Consider the following 23,392-nt stretch of genomic DNA (forward strand, 5'->3'; position numbering starts at 1 on the left):
AATAAAATATGGGCCAAAGTTGGCCACAATTCTTATAGGCCAATATATTTAAAAAAAAAAAAAAAAAAAAGGGGGGGGGGGGGGGGGCTAAAGTTGGCCGAAATTCTCAAAGTGGCCAATATTGGCCATTATTCTTAAATTGGCTAAGGTTAATGACTTTTGTGGGCCAATAAGAAGTTCATGCATTTTTTTTTTTTTAGAAAAAAAAGGGGCAAGGTTGGTCGCATTTTTTATAGGCCAATGAAGTGATAATAGCCATACTTGATAAAAGGAATGAAAGGAAAAAAAAAATTAAAAAAAAACTTTATAGTCTCAAATTGCTTAGATTATAAAGCTTGGGGGGCAATGTTTGTACCCAAAAATGACACTTGGGTTATTGTTGGCCACTTTTCATGTTGGCCATTTCTTATATTGGCCATTTCTTATATTAGCCATTTCTCATATTAGTCATTTTTCATATTGGCCATTTCTCATGTTGGCCATTTTTCATATTGGCCATTTCTCATGTTGGCCATTTTTCATATTGGCCATTTCTTATTGACTATTTTTCATATTGGTCATTTTCGTGTAGTAGCTAAGAATATTTTCTTGGCCCGTATACTCTTATTTGGTGGCCAACTCACTTTGGGGCCAATGAGTGTTTTAACCCACTTCTCTTTAAATTGTGGTTTAATGGCCAATAATTGTTTAAGACTACTAGACAATATGGCCCACGACTCAAAAGAAGTTTTTAAGGCCAGTAATGGGACTATAAAATGAATGAACCCGTCTCAATAAAAGGGCCGGTAGAGATTTCCGTGGCCCATTTGTATAATCAACTCCAAAAAATGAGTCCAAAATTACTAGGAAGCCAAATCGAGCAATGAGTCCAATTTTGGAAAGAATTCGGAAAGTTTTGCGAACAAATCACCTAGATGGACAAAGACTCAATATGATCAAGTAAAGGAATCCTACTATGGAAATAATTTCAATCCTCATCAATGACAAAACTTGGCTGCCAAGAAGAAATCTCAGAAGTTCGAGTCCTACTAGGAGAAGGAAGATGATTTCGGGCCAGGAAATGGCCCATTGTCTAGGGTTGTATCCCAGCAACCTTATAAATAGAGGCATTCGAGAGAAGAGAAAAGGACATTCAGCATCCAATACACCCAGATACTAAAATTTCAAGAATCTCTCAAAGTTCTTTTCCTTTCAATTTCTTTTTAGTTGTTATCGTTCGAGGTGCTTTTAGGTTTCTCATAACTTTAGTCTTAAGATCATTAATTTTGTAGCTCTGCCATTGCCTTCACAAGGATTATGGTATCGATTTATTTTATATACTTTAGTTTCATGCAATTAGATCATTTTTTATTTTAATTCTTGTTCAAGTTCTTTACTCAATACATAGATGTTTATTTTGTTCATTGTTCTTTTTAATATTGAAGTTGATTTAGTTGGCAATAATAACATTGAGTTTCATTATAATTTTATCGTCCATGGTTTCTTTTATCTTTTTAGCCAATTTCATCATTGTATTCACGAATTCAACAATACTGTTATAAGAAGGCCGAGACGCGACTCGGACTCTAATTCCGACTAAAGCCTTGTCCCCGAGGCTAGAAAAGAATCTAGGCCAAGAATGGTTTCTAGTTTGGCTGCACAATCGTTAGATTGGATTTCAGATTTAGGCGCAAAACCCCAACATTACCATCCCAATTTCTATTGTGGCCTAGTTTGAGGCCCAATAGTAGTACGCCCCGCACACTTACATTCAAACGGACCAAAAATCACTTTTGGTCAACTTTGGCTAAAAAACTAGTGAACAATGATAAACATTATTTTAATGGTTAACGTAAATATTAATTTTTTAATAATTTTAAAATAAAGTGTTTAATGAAATTAAATTTGGAGCGTAAATTGTAAAAATTTTTAATTTGAAAGGTGAAATGTGAAAGAATAATGTAAAATTTTTTAATTAAGATATTGGATAATACCTTAATTTAATTAATTAATATCCCAACCAAATCCCGGATCTGTTTTTTTTTTTTTTTTGGACACAAAGTTGAAAGTTTCAGTGGTTCCATCTCTCTCTACCCTCTAATTATCGCAGGCGGGAAACTGATAATTGGGAGCAAAACCCTCCCTCCAAAAACCGCTGACGCAGACAAACTCACAGTCACAGATCCATCGCTCTCTTTCTCTGTATCTCTGTATCTCTGTAATTTGATTTCTATCTTTAAAACCCTAACCCTTCCCTCCATAAACCACACTATCACAGTCTCATCAGATAGACAGGGAGAGAGAGCAAAACGACGTCACTTTTGCTCTCTCTCTATCCATGGCTGCATTATTTCCCCAGAAACCCCAAAACGACGACGCCACCATCGACATCCACTCCTCCACGCCCACCAGGTACCTCTCCCTGGACCACGTGTACTCCGCCACATCGCCCTGCCTCAGCGCCAGTGGGTCCTCCAACGTCATGTCCAAGAAGGTGAAGGCTCGCAAGCTCAACCATTTCGACGATCCCGATCAGAACCAGAAGTCCAATCTGAGGAAGAAGCCATCGGTTCTCCACGTCTACTCGCGCCGCGGCGCCAAGCGGCCCCGCCATTGCGCCCAAACCCCCTCCTTTTTCGAAGCCCTGCTGGCCCGGGCGGCCGAGCCCACGGCGGTGAAGATTGAGGAGGTGGACGAGGAGGAATTTGGTAGGTTTTTGGAGGCGGAGAAGAGTAAGAAGAAGAGGAGGAAGCTCGGGAGTAGCGAGCTAATCAAATTGGGGGTTGATTCCAATGTCTTGCGTAACTTGGACGGGCCTCGATTGAGAGAATGTCGCAACAATCAGAAAGTTGATAATGCTAAAAGTTGCGAGAAATTGCGGTTGAAGAAGCGGAATTCTTCTGGCAACTGCGAGAAGATCATTTCCGATTCGCCTTCCTTGAAGAAATGGGTCGGGTAAGTGTCAGTTTAGGGTTTCAATTCTTAAATTAAACTGTTAATGCTGAAACAATATTGATGGGTGATTTAAATTTTCAACAGGTTGAGTTGTAGCGATGTTGATCCCAAAACTTTTATTGGATTACAATGCAAGGCAAGCACTCTGTAAGCTTTTTTGACATTTTTTGTGTTTTCAAAGGATGTGAGCATGGCATTGCTGTGCTGTTAGAAAATTCTGAAAATGTGTTGGTTGAGTTCAGGTTTATTGGCCATTGGATGCTGATTGGTATTCCGGTCGCATTGTGGGTTACAGCTTTGACACCAATAGACATCATGTACTGCTCTATTCAAATCTGTATCTTTTTTTTTTTTTTTTTTTGGGGGGCATGAAGCTTGTTGGAGCCTTGATTTATTAACTTTGCAATGTAGGTTGAATATGAAGACGGTGATGAGGAAGATTTGAATCTTAAAACCGAGAGAGTTAAATTTTATATTTCTCGGGAGGAAATGGAGAGTTTGAATTTGAGTTGCAGTATCAAGAGTATGGACAGTGATGTCTATGATTATAATGAGATGGTTGTGTTGGCTGCGAGTTTGGATGACTGCCAAGAACTAGAGTCTGGAGATATCATATGGGCCAAGCTTACTGGTTTGTGCTCAATATACTGTTTTGATTTTGTTTTAACTTGTTGTTACTTTTTGTATAGCCTGAGAGAGAGTATGGCGGCAGATAATAAACAAATTAGATGAAGAGGAAATGTGTTCACATTGGATAACCCCTTTTACATCAGTGGATGTGAATTACATTGGACACAAATTTTTTTCTATGATGGTTTCTAGGACCTTATACAAAATTGGATGGTTTTGTTCTAGGTGAATCTAAGATTCCTTTGTAAATACCATTTTTATTTTGGATTATATATACTAATATGTGCATTGCAATATGCTTCTTCCAGTTAATTTTAAGTTTATTAAAAGAGAACTAGATTTTAGTGATTTCTGACACAATTATATATGTTCTATATTCATTGGTGAATATGGTTATGGTTAAGGCCTGAGTGGTTACTTGCCTTGTCATATGTTTACCAATAATGGTGTTAATTATCACTGCATTTTCTTAATATTTGAGCTTTCTGTCTAGATGGGGAGGGTGGCAAACCTTACAAATTTGTGAGATAGGTTCTATTTTTTCTTGTTTGGCTTTATTAGACAAGTGGCTGTTGTAAATTGCATGCATTGGTGTTTTGCAATATGCCCAAAAGCCCCAAAACATGTCTAGTAAAATTTCATATTCATTGAGATATTTCTGCACTGCCATTCAGTTTTTGAGAATTTGATGTCACCTTTATGTTTGATTTAGAGTGTACTTATTTTTTTTCACATGTTTGTTTGCTATAAATTTTGAAATCATGCCATAGCTATACAATTGAGAGTTTCTTATATGTTCTCACTTTGTAAACATGCCGTTTTTTTTTTTTTTTTTTTTAACGATTTATGTACTGATAGGATGTACATTATTTACATAAACTCTTTGCTAGTGCATAGTCTTCTTTGTTTTCTTTTTGGGGATAAGAAACTCAACTTTTATTAGAGAGAAAGAAAAGCTACAAGAAGAAACCCCCTCCCTGGAATGTCTTTGCTATTGCTGTTTGGAAGCTTACTTTAATTAATTGATCATTTCATCTTCCCCAATTGCTATTTTGCTTTATATGGTAGACTTATTAGGTTTCGATGAATCATAGAGATAAGTTTTCAGTTACATGCGTCTATTTTTTATTTCTTTGACTTTGCACCAACTGGTGCATTCAATTATTTGATTTCACACAAGCTTCTTTCAACTGATTTAGTGCAGGTTATGCTATGTGGCCGGCAATTGTTGTAGATGAATCACTTATTGGTGATCGTAAAGGCTTAAGCAAAAATTTGGGAGGAAGATCAGTTCCAGTGCAGTTTTTTGGTACCCATGATTTTGCAAGGTTTGGGAATCTTTTTGAATTTGGAAGAGCTTTTATGTATTGCATGGGCACCTAAATGCATATTATACTTGAATTGCCTATCTTTTAATCTGACATCGACATTTTTCTGTCACGGTTTATACAGGATTAAAGTGAAACAGGCTATCTCATTTCTAAAAGGACTTCTTTCTTCATTCCATTTGAAGAGCAAGAAACCTCGATTCATCAGAAGCTTGGAAGAAGCAAAAATGTAATCTTACATATGAGAGTTAATTGCAGTTGAAGTAACATGAGAAAATAGTGCTCTTGAAGTTTGCTTTATAAATCGCCATCTTTATCAATCAGAAATTTGACATGTCCTTTTTAGTTTTTTCATGTTATTGAACTCATAATCATGCATGTGTTGTCATAACTCTGAATAAATCATAATATATCTTTTTCAACGTGGGCCTATGAGTCCATCACAAGTTAGGTATTTTATGTTTATTGTAGTTGTGGCCTCACCTCTGCATGCTTTGAATATGTTGTGAAAATATATATTGACCTGGGTGGCAAGTTTTAATGAGCCAATTTTTCTTCCCACTCATTTAATTAATTTTAATGTGTAGAAACTTTATGTTTGTGAGACATTATCATGTGGACTTTAGACTTGGAGGCTATGAGTTAAATGAGTTATGATGGATTCATGGTTTTAAAATCCTTCCATGATGCATTTGTTTTTATTACAATTTTTTGGCTGATGAAGGGATCAAATGGTATACTTCTTTTGTTGGTAGATTGAGGATTAGAAACATGACTATTGTTTTTCAATTGGTTTTTTTTTTTTGCATTAATTGGTACTTCATTAATCTTACTGATTAGTGTACCTGTTGTATTTGCTTCTTCTGAGGGTTGGTCGGGTAACCAAAATGTTGGATATGTGCACCCATCACTTTTCATAGCTTTCCCCTTTTATATGACTGCCTCAAGGTCTTTTGTGAATTTTTTCGAAAAGAGGTTTTTTGTGAATTTTACTGTTCATACCCATTCAACTTTGTCGAATCGTTTGTAAGATTCAGGGTTTGACCATGTTTATTTTCTGATTTTCTTATCACTACAATAGAGAACACAATTATTGCATAACTTAGTGCCAACTAATGCAATCTTTTGGTTTTAATCAGGTATCTCAGTCAACAAAAGCTTCCAAGAAGAATGCTACGGCTGCAAAAAGGACTTAACATTGATGAATGTGAAAGCGTAAGTGGAGATGATGAAGCAAGTATAGATTCAGGTGAAGGGTGCCTAGATGATGTGGGGATTCCAAAGACACTGGATTGCCTTGGAACTGCTCCATATGTGATCGGGGATTTGCAGATAATAAACCTAGGTAATTCTTTGTAGCCTTGTACTGCTTCCATCTTCTTATAAGCTAGGACGTTACATAATATAAATTTGATGGTTCCCATGCATTGTCAACATTCTAATGTTATCATTTGTAAACACATTAACCGTATTCTGAAACACAGAAAAAAATAATTGGCTTATCAAATTATCTATCGAGCCATGAAAAAGAAAAAACAAAAGACAGAAGCAAATCCATTGCCATTCTTGAAAGCCAAAATTTTTCTGAATCCCAAGTGTGACGGAACACCACTAGTCCTGTGGCCAAAGTGGTACCTTTTTTATCAAAGGGAAGGTCTTGGGTTCAATCCACATAGTGGGTGGGGTGGGGAAGGGAAGGTTACTTTGCATTGTGTAGCCTACACTTACTCTTGATTATGAAAAAAAAGAAGAATGTAGGAGGAAATGATACCAACAGTCTTTTCTATTTTGGTATTTAATTGATTTAGACATCTTCAGACAAGAAACATGTATTTATTTGGATCCTTTTTATGATAATTTCCTTTAAGATCTTGTAGGTTATTTATTTTTGTTAATTACTGCATAAAGAATTATATCCAGTTGGTTCTTGAGATTGCCATTCTTCTCATCAGCATACAAAATTTTTTTCCAGGAAAGATTGTCAGGGACTCTGAATATTTTAAGGATGAGAGATATGTTTGGCCTGAAGGTTATACTGCCGTGAGGAAGTTTACTTCAATAACAGGTGAAACATTATCAAGACTCTCTCTGTCTCTGTCTCTGTCTCTCTTCAAGTGATTTTTCTTTTATAGTAAGTTTCATTGGTCATCTTTATTGCAATGAAACCAGTCTCGTAACAATATCTCTTTCTCATAAATATCTTAGATCCGAATGTATGTACCTTATATAAGATGGAGGTGTTAAGAGACTCTGAATCAAAGATTCGACCTCTATTCAAAGTGACATTAGATACAGGAGAACAGGTTAGTTTTTCTCCAGTTTTCATTTTGAGTGCATTAGATATTGTTTGTGTTTGTTTCCTTAATTTCCTTCCCAAGAATCATATTTGTATCTCAAAATAGACTTCTTATGTATTCTTGATGACTCCAGATATGTTATTTGATCACTCTATTGATATCTCAGATTGCGATTGAGACTTGAATGTATGTATTTATGATGTGTATATTTAGTCAGATACATGTTTAACAGACATGACATGATCAGTGTGTCATCTGGTCTGGTTTTGTGTTGTTACTAGAAACAAGACTTTTCTGGGCTAGGGGAATTTTCATTATCCTAAGCATCATTTTCTTTGAGGTAATGCCATTTTAGTAAAGACATATTGTTAGGTAGTATTTGGGATTGGAAATTTGCAACCACGAAAAACCACTATTGCCCTTGAAAGTTTGTTGTCTAGGGATAAGTATTATCTAAGTTCTGTGGGCACATTGAGGACATGGTTGCAGTGGAGGTTTTATTTGTATTTGTTAGTTTTTGTTTTTGGGGAATAATATTATTTTGATGATCTTCATTACAAGGTTTGTCTGTCTTGAGAGTATGGATGCACCGTTGCATTTTTCTTTCTCCTTTTGATTTCCCCATAGGCCTAGCTTGGAGTAATAACTTTTGTGGTTAGATTGATGACTCGGATTCAAAAGTCTTGCTTCTCACCTTCATATCTTCCAAGAAGGCCTTCTGTTCCCAGACCTTTTTCGTACTATATGTTGGATTCTTGCTCATAGACTTATAGTATTACCCACTGTTAAGCTGTAATGATACCTCCTTTTTACTGCCGTAGGGGTCTTCTTGCTGAAATTCTGCTTCTTGAATTATGGCAAAAGCACTTAAATTGTCCTCTGTTTAATCCTAGTGTATGTAACCTAGTTGACTGATTTGGAAGCCGATCATGGAAGGAAAGGGTTAGACATCTGGTGCAGGGTTTAGGGATTATCATTACTTGGTTCTAAAGTCTCTTAAATTATGGTCTACAATTACAGTCTAGTATTATCTATGTTTTTATTTTTTTAATTTTAAAACTAATAATCCTGAATAAATATCCATTTGAGAGGACGGTTGTATAAACTCTCTTTCTAATTATGGTGCACTGCCATTGTATTTTGTAGTAAAAGAACATATTGTCTCGTTATGTAATTCACCTTCTATTTTGTGATTCCCTTATTTAGCACAAGAGTAAGATACACAATACAAGAAATCATATCATATAGAATCAAATACTTGTGATAATCTTCAGAGGAGAAGCCCAAATTGGTGTGTTTTATGCCAGAAAGAGGGCAAGAGTGTAAACCATATATTCCTTCATTGTTCTGTGGCATCATCGTTATGGTCCAAATTGTTCAAGGAAGCAGGGTTCTGGTGGGTAATGCCAGAGGGGTGCTGTTCTTTGCTAAGTGAACGGACGAGGGGTTTTAGTGGGGGAAAGAAGGCCAAAGTGCTTTGGAGCTGCAGAGTATTAGTCATTTTTTGGGTTATCTGGATGGAGAGAAATAAAAGAATTTTTGAAGATTATAAAGGGATAGATGTGGAAGAATTGTGGGAGTTAGTTTCTTTTTGGTCATCTTTTTGGGCCTCTGTCTGTAGTGTTTTTAGGGGAGTGTCTTTGTTTGCCATTCTACTTGATTGGAAGGCAGCAATTATTTAGTTTTGGACTTGATTTGTTTAGTCAAGGGTGTCGTGCGAGAGCTGTTTTTCTTTTTTTGGGTTGCACCTAAGTTGATGGACTCCTTGTCCATTGGTTGTACAGTTGTGAGCTCTTCTTAATAAAGTTTCTTCCCAAAAAAAATAAAAATAAAATATCATATAGAATCAATATTGAGCACAAGAGGATGGTTTTATAAAATCTCTTTCTAATTATGGTGCACTGCCATCGTATTATGTCTGGTTATGTGTTTCACCTTTTATTTGTGATTCCTTTATTGAGCACAAGAGTAAGATACACAATACAAAAAATCAAATCATATAGGATTAAGTTACGCTGATATTGTTCTGTTATATAATTTTTTCTTTTCCCCCTCTTTTCCAGTTCAAGGGATCTACACCATCGGCTTGCTGGAATAAAATATACAAACGGATAAGGAAGATACAAAACAGCGCTTTTGATGGTTCTAATGCTAATGCCGAAAGTGGATTAGAAAGGTTCAATAAATCTGGTTCATATATGTTCGGTTTCTCTAAACCTGAAGTTTCAAAACTTATACAGGTACCAAACTGAGCCATGCATTAGCACTATTAAGTTTCTTCTAGTGTTAATATATTTGCCAATACTAATGTATTTTTCATGTTCTCTTGGGCTATTATGTCAAATTTTATCTATTTGTTCTTTCAAGTATTTATTTTGGATGTCATGCTGAATTTATTAGCATGGCTGGTCAGTCAACTTGGAGAAACTGGAATGAAGTTAGTTTATTTTTGGTGTTAATATGTACAATCATGGACATGAATTCCTTGTTTTTGTTGATAAATAAATATGCTAAATAATTGTAAAGAATTTAAATTATTTTTATTGGCAAAGTGATAATAATATCATTGAATGACCTTTTGTTTAATGATTATTATAACTTGTATTCCTTAATAATTATGTTTCTTTTCAAATAAAACAAACTATAACTTGTATTCTTTAAACATGGTCATCAGTTTTGTACTGCTCCTCTCTTTGATGACCAGAATCAAGTGTAACAATAGGGATTTAGAATCAGGCCAAACTACTGTGTCCAAACTCTTGGGTCTGGATATAAATGCTTGAGTATGATCAATCATTAATATATTATAACAGTTACATGCATACATACGTATAACATATGTATGAAAATGTATGTATACGTGCACAGACCTATGTTGTATGAATGTGTTTATATGTGCACGGACATATGTTGTATGGATGTATGTAGCATGCACAGACCTATTCTTTTCTGTTGTTAGTTACTGGTTCTGTACTAATTTTTGTTTTGGCTGTTATCTTGTTAATTGTTGAAGCACATACCATGCGTCTAAACATATTCCCTGATTTCTGGTCTAATATAGACATCTGCGGTTTTGCAGGGGTTGTCAAAATCTGGGCTTTCTTCAAAATTACCCAAGTGCAAGTTAGGCTCTAGAAGATATCGAGATGTTCTTGATGGTTACAGACCTGTTCGTGTGGACTGGAAGGACCTTGATAAATGTAGTGTTTGCCACATGGATGAGGTAGAAACAAGTATTTTTTTCCCATAATTTTTCTCAGTGACACTCTGTCTTTGCTTCTGCATAATATTTGTTTGTTTCCTTTTCCTGTTTTATGTATTTATTTTATTTTCTTTCTCAAACACCGTAAAAAGTATAATTATAAGTATCTTTTATTTCTGACAAGTAGCTGGGTATTTTTTTTTTGGAAAAAATTAGAGATTAGTCCTTCTAACATTTATTATTTGGAAAAAAACCTTATGGCTTTTTTTTCTCTAAATAAAGCCCTTGTTTTTTTTCTAAATAAAGCCCCTTGACCATTGCATTGTCAAAGAAATATGTCATTATTTTTTTATTTTTTAAGGGTATAGGGTACGGGTTCACCTCATACCTTCCTATGGTATAGAATGAGGTTTGTGGAGGCTGCATCCCAAAATCCCAGGGTTAAAATCTAATATAAAGCCGACTAATTTGGGCTTGAGAAAGAAATAAAAATGCATTGCCGAACACTCGAAAATGGCCGCCAAGTGCTCGGCGCCTGGTATGTGTGAAAAAAAATAGAAACTAATGGACCAATATTATGTAACATGGAATGGTTACAATATTATTGGACTTTAATTAGAATTTTAAAAGCCATAAGACTTTAGTTAGTAAATTGTAAAATGAAAGGACTTGGATGAAAGTCTCCCTTTTTTTTTGGGTGGGAGTTCGTTTTTACTTCGTCCCTCTTGCAAAGATTCTATTTCAGTTTGTTTTCTTGAATTTCATGCGGCATGTATTTGGTTTAGCTGATTGGTGTTCTGTTTGCAGGAATACGAAAACAACTTGTTCCTGCAGTGTGACAAATGCAGAATGATGGTAAGGGTTTCTTCAGTTCTTTTGATTTTGGGGATCACATAATTGTGGCAGCGGTTTAACTATTAAATTAAATTTTGTTTCTGTTATATTTACTATACTCAACCAAGTTTCTTATTCTGGGCTGTTGAAACACTTCCTTCTCTGCTTTATTATGTTCACCCATTTGTGGTTGGTTCTTGGTCTCACCAGAAGGGTAATGTTTTCCTAGGTCCATGCAAGATGCTATGGAGAATTGGAACCTGTTGGTGGGGTCCTATGGTTATGCAACTTATGTCGGCCTGGGGCTCCTGAACCTCCACCACCTTGCTGCCTTTGTCCTGTAATAGGTACTTCGATATCATTAAGATTCTATTTTTGTAATACCATGGATTTCACATCATTAAATTATTGAATTGATTTTCCTCTAGGGGGTGCCATGAAGTCTACAACTGATGGGCGCTGGGCTCATCTAGCTTGTGCCATATGGATACCAGGTTTGTGATCATACAATTCTCGTTTTTGGTTAATTAAATATATATTTATGCATACATATTTTATATTTTCTGGTAATTCGTTTTATGGTTATGCCGCTACCCTTAATAATGCCTTCTGTCAGCAGAAACATGCTTATCTGATGTCAAGAGAATGGAACCAATTGATGGGTTGAGTAGAATCAACAAGGTATTTCCTTTTTCACTATATATGGTCCTAATCACTATGACCTTTTTTTTTGGTTCCCTCTCCCTCCTTCTTCCTTAGCATATTTGACCTTTTTGATCTTTATCTGTGAAGTTTGATTTGTCGCAGTGGTCTCATCTTATATATATTTTATCCTTTGGAATCAAGATCACCAAAAAAGGTTTTCTTGCTTCCACTAATCATCTGTTTTGTAACAGGACCGTTGGAAGCTGTTATGTTGTATCTGTGGTGTTTCATATGGAGCCTGTATTCAAGTAAGCTCAATTAGAGTCTAATTGTAGTCAAATGCCTGTGAATATGTAGTATTTATAATGTGTATCATGATGAACTGGTTGATTTTCATTATTTAATTCCTTAAGTGGTTGGAAGCAGTCACACAAACGAGGACATTGTTTTGGGCTCTTATTATGAAGTCAAAACAGTTCTGAGGAGTAGTGCTTATTATGCTGTAGCTGTTCTGAATCACAGTTTTTTGTTTTAAACAGTAGTAAAAATAGAAACATCAGGGGAAAAATAACAAAAAGAGAAAGCTAATGGATGGGTATATATGATAAACTCAGTTCAATGTGATGAAGTTTGAACTTTATGGTGTTTGCTACATACACAATTTATTAGGCATTACCAATTTTTTAAGGGGATATCTTTTTTTGCTATCATTATAGACTTGAAAGCTGCTGTATGTTACTGTGTTAGTTTAGAGGTTTGCAGTGTTCTGATTTAGGGGGTGGCATTCTTTGGTGTAAGGGGTTCAGTTGTTGTGGACACCTTGTCCACAATATGAATTTAGATGTGTTTCTTTGATAAAAGTATCTGTTTCTTTCAACAAAAAAAGGGTAGCATGTCTTAGAAAAAAATAATCTCTATTCCATTTTAGAATATAACCTGAAAAGCTTAAATATGTCATGCAATGCCATTCTTTTTAGCTAACATGAGTGCAGTCTCCATGCTACAAATTGGTTGGTTTTGATGTGATTTATTGATATATTTCACTTATCATGTCTGATCTATTTTGGCCTACTTAAATACATACTTCTTGGTATCTTTATCTATTTTGGCCTTCTTAAATGTATGCATCTTGGTATCATTCATTTATAATATGCTGTTTTTGATTTTTTGATTTTTTTGATTTTTTATGCTTTTTCTTTTTCAGTGTTCAAATAATACTTGTCGTGTGGCATATCATCCACTTTGTGCACGAGCTGCTGGTCTTTGTGTTGAGGTAATCATTCTGTCCTTCTTACATGACTTAGGGCCCGTTTGGCACTGCTTCTTAGAAGCATTTTTATTTAGTAGCGCTTTTATCAGAAGCGCTTATGTTAAGAAGCACATATAAATTTTTATAAAACTTCTAAATTATTTATGCAAAAGCACTTGAAAGTGCTTCTTGAGAAAGCACCTGTCAGGTGCTTCTCAAAAAACCTCTTAGAAGTGCTTTTATAACTCAAAAGCACTTCTAATTATTTTTGCCAAACGCTATCAAAAGTGCTTTTACTAATTTGAAAGCGCTTTTGACAATTTTAAAAGCAGTGCCAAACGAGCACTTATTGATTTATGTTATTTCTGTTTTATTTCAATAGCCTTTCGGATGTATTATTTGATTTTAATTGTACATTTTTTTCTCAAATAATCCTTCATAATTTGATTATATTATTTATATGTTTTATTTTTATTACTGTGAAGCTTGAGGACGAGGACAGACTGCATCTGCTTTCTGTAGACGATGATGAAGAAGGTCAGTGCATTCGTCTTCTTTCCTTTTGCAAGAAGCATCGGCAGCCATCGAATGACCGTCCAGCTACTGATGACCGTATTTGCCGAACTATGCGTCGATGTTCAGACTACACCCCACCATCTAATCCATCTGGATGTGCTCGTAGTGGTATGTTAATGGATAATCAGTATACTTTGGAGTTGCATTCTAGTAATCATGCTTCAAAATTACTCGCAAGTTGTTTGCTTACATCTGTATGACACTTTTAGTACACTTAAGAGATATGCTATTATAATGTATCTCCTCTTTTTGTTGTATGCTTTGTATTGGTGGGGTCTCCATGTTGTGGGAATATTTGTTTTGCTTGAAATATTTTTTAATTTCGTTCACATGTTCATTGTAATACTGTTTCTTTATTTAAGGAGATCATAGTGTGATTTCATGAGCTGTGGTTGTGAACTTGTGATTGTTTATTTATTCTTTGAAAATTGTATGACATAGTATAAAATGTGTACTTGGAATTGACCCCTTCAATTTATTCTGCTTGCTTGTCTCCTCAATTATGGTCCAAACAAATATGCGTGACACCGTGAGCTTGACTCCACCAACAATACAATTTCCTATGTCTCTTACCATTCCTCACCATCTTACTCTCATTTTCTCTTTGACCTTTGCTGCCACTATCACTTTAGATCTCTTTCCAGGACCTGCTAAAAGTTGGTTCAGTGCTTTGTAGTAGCTGGGATAGATGTTCAATTCTATAATTGCTAAAAATTCTTTTATTTAAGTAGTCCTTATTAAACTTTCAGTCTAACTATCAGATGGGGGAGAAAAGGAGAAAGAAACAACCCATGTTTATCTCTCCCATACTTAATGACATTCAATGATTATCTTTCTTCTTCTTTCTGAATTCTCATTTAGTTTATGGGCTTTTATTGATATAGACATATAGCTATTGAGTTTGCTGAATTCATTATTTTGAACTTCCTTTTTTTCTTTTTAATTATAATTTCTCTCCCCAACCCTTGAGCAGAGCCATACAATTACTTCTGTAGAAGAGGGAGGAAAGAACCTGAAGCCATAGCTGCTGCATCCTTAAAGCGCTTGTTTGTTGAGAACCAGCCTTACTTAGTTGGTGGTTACAGCCAACACCAATTGTCAAGCAATTCACTGCCTGCGAATGGTGTTGTTGGGTCCAAGTTCTGCTCTAGCCTTCAAAGGCTGAAGGCCTCCCAGCTTGATGCTCCTAATGACATACTTTCTATGGCTGAGAAGTATAAATACATGAGGGACACCTTTCGAAAGAGACTAGCATTTGGTAAGATGTAGTTTTTCCCCCTCATATGTATTGAATTTTCTTAAAAAAATAATCAAGAATGTTGTATGTAAATATAGCTTGTCATATATATATGTATTCAGTTTTGCTTATCTTCAGCAATGTCTCATCTGGTTTCTTGGCTCACTATTTAATTTTCATAGTAAAATTCTATTTCTTCTTTGAAGCACATAGTAGATATGTCTTCTGTGGAAATTGTACAGTTTTGAGCATTTAATAATGTGTATATGATTTAAGCAAATTGCTCTGCAGTATAACTGGTGAGGCTATTTGCAGTCATTTGTTCTTTTAATCAATAAAATTTATAACAGTTCCATGTTTGCTTTTGTATTTTTTTATACACAAGATGCGTTCTTATTTGCTTCAGTATTTTTGAGGTTTAGCCAGTAATTCCAGTAGTTTCTATCATATATGCTTTCAAGACCTTGCTTGTATTGTGTCTGTCATGTCATCCAGTGTTATATATTATTCTTATTATTGTTTTTCTGAATTCAGTCTTTTGGCAACTTGTTTTACTTTTAACTACAGGAAAATCAGGAATTCATGGATTTGGTATTTTTGCGAAGCACCCACATAGAGCAGGGGATATGGTAAAGTAATTTTATTTTATTATATTTTAAACCTGTAGAAACATCATATTGAATGCTGGTCATCTCTTTTGCAGGTGATTGAATACACTGGTGAACTTGTTAGACCTTCTGTAGCTGACAGGAGAGAGCACTTCATATATAATTCATTGGTGGTAAGTTATGTAAAAGTAGTCATTGGTGTGCACATGGGAACATATGCTTCATTATGCTTGCATGCATATTATGTATAGCTTGGAAAGAGGTATCTCGAAATTCAGAGGACATCGAAGCCCAAAGGGAAGACCAAAACCAAACCCTATCCCACAACAGATCTACCTCCTCTCCCCTAACATCCTAAAAAATCTTTCTATTTCTTTCTAACCAAACCCACCCAAAGAATTGCCAACACAGCACATCTCCCTAACACCAGACCCTTTTTCCTAGGCCCGAAAAAATTATATCTCTCAAAAAACAAAGCAAAATATGATCCTGGATTCTCCCAATCCTCATTTGCCTCCCGGAACAACTTCTGCCATAATGACAATGCTACAGGGCAGTTAAGCAATAAATGATTCAAACTTTCAGCATCATTTTTGCACAATCATGCGTATCCTTAAAATTCAGGGTCTGCACCCTAATAATTACGGTTGCACCCTAAATTTTTGGTTTTCCCCAAAATAATTGTTTTTTTTTTGGTCAATTTCCTCTGTGTATCTAATCCAAATCTTGTCCGTACATTAGCGCATTTGCACCAAAATAATATGGTCCACATGTGTGAACATTTCCCAAATAAAGTTTCACATTCTCATTTTTCCTTAGATTGCTATTATAGGTTAGGAGTGGGATTATGAGGGTCTTCTATTTTTCAGTGTCTATCTATTAATATCGTTTGCAGCCAATTCTCAACATAATGATAAAAACAAAATACTACCTTTAGCTCCACCGTATAAAGTTAGTTGCAGAAGGTAGCTCTCGGGATAGGTAGGCATTCACGACCTTACTTGAACAGGATCTATTCTATAGGTTCGAACCTCTGTCCTTTACTTAGGATAGGCAGGTATTCAGTTCTTGTTTGTTTTGATCAGTGGAGGATGATTTGGAACAGATGTTATTTGAGGTATATGGATCTAATGAGGATAAGGGAAGAGTTTTGTTGTAGGAGTTGGAGGAAGTAAGGATGGTTTGGACTGCCCCGTGGTGTGTTGTAGGTTATTTTAACATGATGAGGTTTTTGCTGAAAGAAATGGGCACAAAGTTCTGGATCTAGATAAGTGTCAATTTTCTGAACAGCACTCCCCTGGAGTAGAGAGAATTAAACAATGTCTTTCATTTGGAAAGGTTTTTTCTTTCAGTGGATTGAGATGATCATACCCTAGAGTTGTCTAGTCTTGCTTCCGAGGATTCTGTCAGACCATCCTTCTATTTTGTTGGATAATGATGGTTCGTTGCTTTTAATGGGCCCTTCATCTTGAAAATGTCGCAAATAGTTGAGGGCTTTGTGGAGTGTAAAATTATTGCCAAATTGTAACAATTTCCATCATTTCCAAACACTGTAGTAGGAACGGACATAGGAATGACATTCCCAAAAAACCTATTTTTGCGAGACAAACACTACCTATGTCAAATTTTGGATTGTTTAATGCTAGAAATGAATGTAGTAGACTGTAGAGGTAGGTATTTAGAGTTTGTAGAATTACTAACTTGTAAATGTATTCCACGTGTGTGTTAAGGCACTTAACTTATTTTAGTAAGCCAATGCACTCAGTTAATCCAAAAGAAAAAATGGTTGCATGTACAATTAGTTTGGTTTGTTCATATATTGTCTTTGATTATTAAATTTTTATGATACTTTGAACGTTCCAACGTAGAATCAGTTCAGTCTCTCCCCAAGATTCTGGCTTTGAGCACTTTGGCTATTATTAGGCATATATTTGTTTTTATTTAGATTTTCTAGTATTTTGTAAGGTTGTCCATATAAAATTGTATGTATCCCCATTTAGTAACTTTTACATATATTGATGCTATAAAACGAGAAAGAAATGGCTCTACAAAGTTGTACTTGTTCTCATGCAGGGGGCTGGGACTTACATGTTCCGGATTGATGATGAACGAGTCATTGATGCCACAAGGGCTGGGAGCATTGCTCACCTGATTAATCACTCTTGTGAAGTACGTATTTTCTGACCCTGATCTGCTTATTTGGTTTTTTACTTGTATGAAGTATTTAGCATCTTGAATAATGCTGATCTTATTATTGACATTTTCCCAGCGTAAGATTCACATGATATTATTGGCATTTTTCCAGCAACAAGCTAAATATGTGACTTTTAGAAATGCTTATCTTACCATTTGAAATGGTTCTTTTGTCTCTAATAGCAAAGCTTCTGGCAGTATGATACCTCTCGGTTTGATAAAATTTGAAGTAATGAAAGTACTCAGAGATTAGAAGTTTTCTTCTTTCCATTTGTGTATGACTTCGCAAAAGAAAAGACTGCATCCAGGATGAGAAGGTTCATCCTAATGGAACATTAGAAAAGTAAATCAGTTACTAAAAAAAAAAAAAAAAAAAAAAAGAGCGAAAGAAGTGGTGGATATGGCTGTTTGTTCTAAAATATTTAGATGGGGAAAATAAAAGATTCTCAATTGATTGCTGCATAATACTTCAATTTTCATTTTTAATTTTTTTAAATGTTTTCACTTCTGCTTTTGGCTGTGCTTACTACATTTGCTTATTTTTAGTATCTAGGGTATTGTAAGGTAAGATGAGTCGTTTTATCTTATTGAAGCGATTTTGTTTGTTTTGAAAAACTTTCATTGAAAAGAAAAAGTGTTCCCTGGACAACTCCTAACTAATGTACATCAAAACAGAAAAACTATCAAAACAAGACAGCAAACTCATAAAAGGAACTTTGTTTTTTGTCACTGAAGCTGATACCGATCAACCTGTCTGATAGTAAGGGTCTGTTTGGTGAAGCTTCTCCAAATGTATCTTTTGGAGAACAGTTATCTTGAAAGGTCTTTTTGGAGAAGCTCCAAGAAGACCTTTTAATAAACTTTCGGCTTCTTGGACAGTATAGTCTTTTAAAATATAAGCCAAACAACCCCAAAAAATGCAAAATGTGTTTTGCCATGCAAAAGATCTTTTGGTCTTCAAGAAGCTATTTCCAAATGCAGTCTTAAGTTAACTTGATTGGTCTGACCAGTGAGAGCCGGTAGGGCATTATTTGTCCATTGTTAATTTTCTGTTATTTTATTTTTTCACCTATATTTGATGATCATCATCACTGTGGAATACCCACAGTTTTGCTTGTATGTTTTTATAGTATTTTTTGTTTAAATAGTAGTTTTACAGGCTGTTATCCTTCATCATATAAACTAATAAATTATGATATTTCAATTATTTTCTTGATCACAATTTTTTTTTTCAAATTCTTTATCCCAGGTATTTCTTGGGGAAACGTAATTTTAAATCCTGCGATATTTTACTCCTACTTTTTTCTAGTCATTTTAAATATGAAGAATATAATATATTTTATATTGTTAAATTGCATGCACTATTGTGATTTACTGAGTTTATAATGGAAGGCTTCCACAAAAGCTTTTAATTTATTTTAATTTTTGGCTAATTCCTCACCTTCTTTACCTTTCTTTCTTGCAGCCAAATTGCTACTCAAGAGTCATAAGTGTTAATTCTGATGAGCATATAATTATATTTGCAAAGAGAGACATTAAACGATGGGAAGAACTTACATACGATTATAGGTTATCCTCAATTCTGACTGTGTATGCAGTTTTTCTTCATCATTTCAGATGCTAACCTTCTGCTTGATATTACAGATTTTTTTCAATTGATGAACAACTAGCATGCTATTGTGGTTTCCCAAGATGCCGGGGGGTGGTTAATGATGTTGAAGCGGAAGAGCGAGCGACAAAGCTTTATGCGCCTCGCAGCGAATTAATAGATTGGACAGGAGAATGACAAAGGAAGGTGAACTGTAAGGTCTTTCCTTCTTTACCGTGCCTCAATATCATTTTCCTTCAAAGCTACATGTCCTAGCATTTGGCTGCTACAAATTGCATTGTTGATGGGAGAAATAATGTTTTTTTTTTCTCTTTAAATTATATATATAAGTTTAAACATAGGAACCAATACATTCACTAGCATTAGAGTTAACTTAATCTTCACCTTTAGAGTTAACCAATACATTCATTGCCAATTATGTCATTTTTCTAAATTGTGAAGTACTTAGTTATTGGCTGAAAGAATACTATGTAGCGTTGTCTGTATATAAATAACATTTTGTTATACAATTAGGCCTTGGCTCCTGCAATAAATAGTTTTGATAGGTTTGTTTCAAATCTTACAAATTAAGAAAATAGAAATAGGGAAGAGAATACAAAGGGCATTGCTCTCCAGTTTTGTTTGATTTGAAGTAGTTTTTGTTATGAAATTAATAGCTTTACACCCACCCGGTGTAATGCATATGATGATGTGATTTATAACTTTGTATTTATAACTTTGACTTTTAACTTTTCTAACTAACAATAATCCATGGCCTTTAGGAATAATGATTTGTGGCTATGTAGAGGGGAGAATTGGTTCACTACTGCAAGGTGAAGACATTTTCACACAGTTGGTTTAGGGATTGGTTGTAGGAATTAGTGGAATGATTTTGAGAACATTTATCTTAAGGTAGGACCTAGGAACTTTTGGAAGATGTGCGGTTTGGGGGTTACATTGTGAGCTATGTTGAATTATTATTTTCAAATGTGAGGAATAAGGAAGATTGCATTGTTTTTTCTGGTGGGGTGTTGCATGGTGAAGGTTTTTCAGTTGGTGCAAGATTGGAATTGTACTTTGGAGGCTTTCCCTCAGATGCTCTATTCATTTAGATTGATATTCACCAACAAGGGTTTGGTTGGAATGGTCAAGCCCATGGTTTGCTCCAATGTGGTCTGGGGTTCAAATCTCCTCAAGGTACCTACCTAGCGATTTGCTAGAGTTTCCTGCCTCCTAAAGATTGTAGGGTTTGGCAGGAGGCCCCAGTTTCGATCCTGGGTCCGCAGGTTTGGGGGAAAGATTGATATCCGAAGTGATGAGGGGGAATATGGTTGAAATAGTTGCATGTTTGAAGAGGGCAACACAAACACTTGCTTAAGGAGGACAGTAAATTGAATAAATTGATATAGTATCCAATATGGTCTAGCCAACAAAAAAAAAAAATTAAAAGTGTTGTCAGTAAAGGTAGTACTGTAGAAGTAAATAAAAGAAAGGTATGGGAAGAGAAAAAGAAGAGAGGAAAATGATAATGAAGAAAAAGAGGACTGTACAATTGCTCCTTCTCTACCTCTCTTGAAAAACAGAGAGGATCCACATTTGTCTTGTTTATGCTGAAAAGTGAAAAGACATGGTTTCTCTGTTTATTTTTTTTCTTTTCACTTTTACTTTTCAGCAGCAGTGTTAGTTTCTTTTATCCCTAGTATTGTTTTAAGCCACTGATATTATGTCCTGTCTTGAAACTTCAAAAACCACTTTAGAGGTGATGATCCAGTGCTTCTCAGTGCACAGAAACACCCAGCAAAAGTAGTATCCATCTTAGACTAGTTTTGACATGCTTAATTTATAAGGGGATCTGAGAAAGTAGTGAATCATTTGCTAAAGACAACTGGTTGTGTCATTTTCTTTATTGATAAAATGTGTTTCCTAATAAAAAATTTCTAAAGACAACTAATTATATGTACATTCCATCTTGGAAATTGGCGTTTATTCGGAAGCTACATTTTAGTTTGATGTGCTAGTATATTATGCCCAGTGACCCCATACATGTTGCACCTGCAATGCCCCCATAACTGTCATCTTTGTTTTCCAAATCAATATTTGTACCGGCACTGTCTTCTTTTACAGTGTTGTCTGCCACTTCTGTGTCTAGTTGATGTGTTTCTAGGTCGATGTTTTCATTTTTCTCTTCTTCCCTGTTCATATCACTAACTGATTCTTCTCTTTGTCGATATAACATTCCATTTTCTTTGAGAATGATTCCTTGTACTGATCGTTCCCTCCATTTTTCTTTGTGCAGAAGTTTTGTTGTAAAATATGTTCACGTGAGATCCTTCTTGGGAGACAGATTTTTTTCTCCCAACAATCTGTTACAATTTACAATAATCTCAAGGCAGATAGGCTTGTAGAGCTCTGGTTCTCCTCTGTTTTGACAAGACAAAAAACCAAGTGATTCAGCTTTTTTTGCTCAAGCTGGTTCCTCTTCTTGGTCCGGGCATGTAAATTTGAAGATGTTCATTGAGATTCATAACAAAATTCAATTTCACATACTTGAAAAGTAAGGTACTATGGTTAGTCCTAACTCATTTGTCTTGATTCTGTAATATACCATTGGTTAGGGACCTGATTGTTCATATGATTACATTAACCTTTGTGTAAAACAAGTAAAATGTTATTAATGAAAAATGATTTGGTGGTATCTCACAATTGTTTCTCAATTTTGGTGATTCCTTGAGCTTTTGAGGGCTCCTTGTTTCACTACCTTAGGGTCCATTTGTTTACAGACTTGTCTCGTTCATTCATAGTGGATACCCGGTTTTTTATTGAATAAGTTCGGTGGCCTAAAAATGAATGATATTTGAAAATGAATAAACTAAAGTCGGAATTTTTAAAAATTTATATTAATAATATTCTAATGAAACAGGGGATTTCTGGAACACGTCATTCATGATAATTCGCCCAGATCGGTCTGTCTATCTCTAATTCTATAGCAGAATTCTCATGCAGATCTTTCTCTTGTTTTCCCCAAATCTCTCTTTGGTGTCCTTGCCTTTTGACTCATCCATGCTGATTCCAATTACAAAACCCATCACACTACCAGATTTTCATTTCCGTTTTTTCTCCCTGAAACTTGTTCTTCCTAGTTCCTTTAATTTTTGTTTCTCTTAATTGTATTTGTGAATTTTGGGTTTAGGCAGCTGCAACTGTGCCCTTGAGTCTTGTTGGGAGAAGTTGTCCCTTTTTGGCAAGGCTTTTATGAAGAAAAGAGGTTCCAGTCCTCCTTAGATTTATCCATTTTAATCTGGTCTTGTTTGCACACTTTGATACAGAATGGAGTGTCGTTTCTGTGAGATCACAGCAGTTAGGAATTACCCATAATCAGAATCCAGGTTACTAGGTTTGGAAAATTCATAGGAAATAGAAGGACAACAAAACTATCTGCGTTTCTCCTATCCCCAACTTATGGATCAAGAGACATTGAATTTTTTTGTAGAAGAGAACGGGATTATTTTCTGATTTTTTGTTTTTAGTACTTGGGAAATTAGATTTTAGGTCAAATTATGATCAAATTATGATTTACTTTGGTTTGTAATCAATTTTAAATTTGTAAATCAATCAACTTTTTAAATGGTTTGATGATGAGATGGTGACGTGGAGGCTCTGGACAAAGCATGAGTGTGTATTTTGTTAATTTCGTGTTGAGTTTGGACTCACCACATTAAAAAAAATAAATTGATTGATTTACGAATTTAACTTTAATTTTTTTGCAAACTACAATAAACTACAAGGGACCAAAAATTGTAAACCTAAACTTATGATGGTTTGGTGGTTAGTTATACAAGGGACCAAAAATTGTAAACCTAAAATTATAAAAATTTCATGATGCTTAGATAACCGTTAGAAGTTGAATCTAAAGCCTACTCCTTAATAAAGATTAGTGGTTTGGTGGTTTGATTTTGAGAAAGAACGTAGTGGTTGATTTGATGAAACAAGTGGGTGGACTGGAGGTGGACGTGAAGGGTATTTCTTCTGAGGGTTCAAATCAGCTACTTAATTTCAGGGGTGACTGGGTGA

At 35.1% G+C, this 23,392-nt stretch overlaps 1 protein-coding gene across 4 annotated transcripts; it reads left to right on the forward strand.

Annotated features, from left to right (window-relative positions):
• The first annotated feature begins 2,183 nt into the window (after positions 1-2,183).
• Positions 2,184-22,024, forward strand: ATX2 (trithorax-like protein 2). 4 transcript variants are annotated; one of them, XM_086233296.1, is made up of 25 exons: positions 2,184-2,934; positions 3,019-3,070; positions 3,177-3,251; positions 3,346-3,565; positions 4,769-4,892; positions 5,017-5,121; positions 6,032-6,237; positions 6,865-6,957; positions 7,098-7,195; positions 9,253-9,429; positions 10,269-10,412; positions 11,199-11,246; positions 11,455-11,572; positions 11,654-11,719; positions 11,845-11,906; positions 12,122-12,178; positions 13,075-13,143; positions 13,605-13,803; positions 14,669-14,953; positions 15,500-15,561; positions 15,636-15,713; positions 17,614-17,709; positions 19,199-19,302; positions 19,378-19,540; positions 21,618-22,024. In XM_086233296.1, exons 1-24 carry the CDS (start codon positions 2,318-2,320, stop codon positions 19,517-19,519), a joined length of 3,297 nt encoding a protein of 1,098 aa, XP_086089422.1. In that variant the 5' UTR covers positions 2,184-2,317; the 3' UTR covers positions 19,520-19,540; positions 21,618-22,024. The 4 variants fall into 4 exon arrangements, with proteins under 4 accessions (XP_086089422.1, XP_086089424.1, XP_086089423.1 ...); XM_086233298.1 differs by having other exon boundaries at positions 19,378-19,535; XM_086233297.1 differs by having other exon boundaries at positions 19,378-19,528.
• The last annotated feature ends 1,368 nt before the right edge of the window (positions 22,025-23,392 follow it).

This window comes from Dryas octopetala, chromosome 2, assembly GCF_963921425.1.
Source record: "Dryas octopetala chromosome 2, drDryOcto1.1, whole genome shotgun sequence".
In the NCBI taxonomy this organism is placed as follows: Eukaryota; Viridiplantae; Streptophyta; class Magnoliopsida; order Rosales; family Rosaceae; genus Dryas; species Dryas octopetala.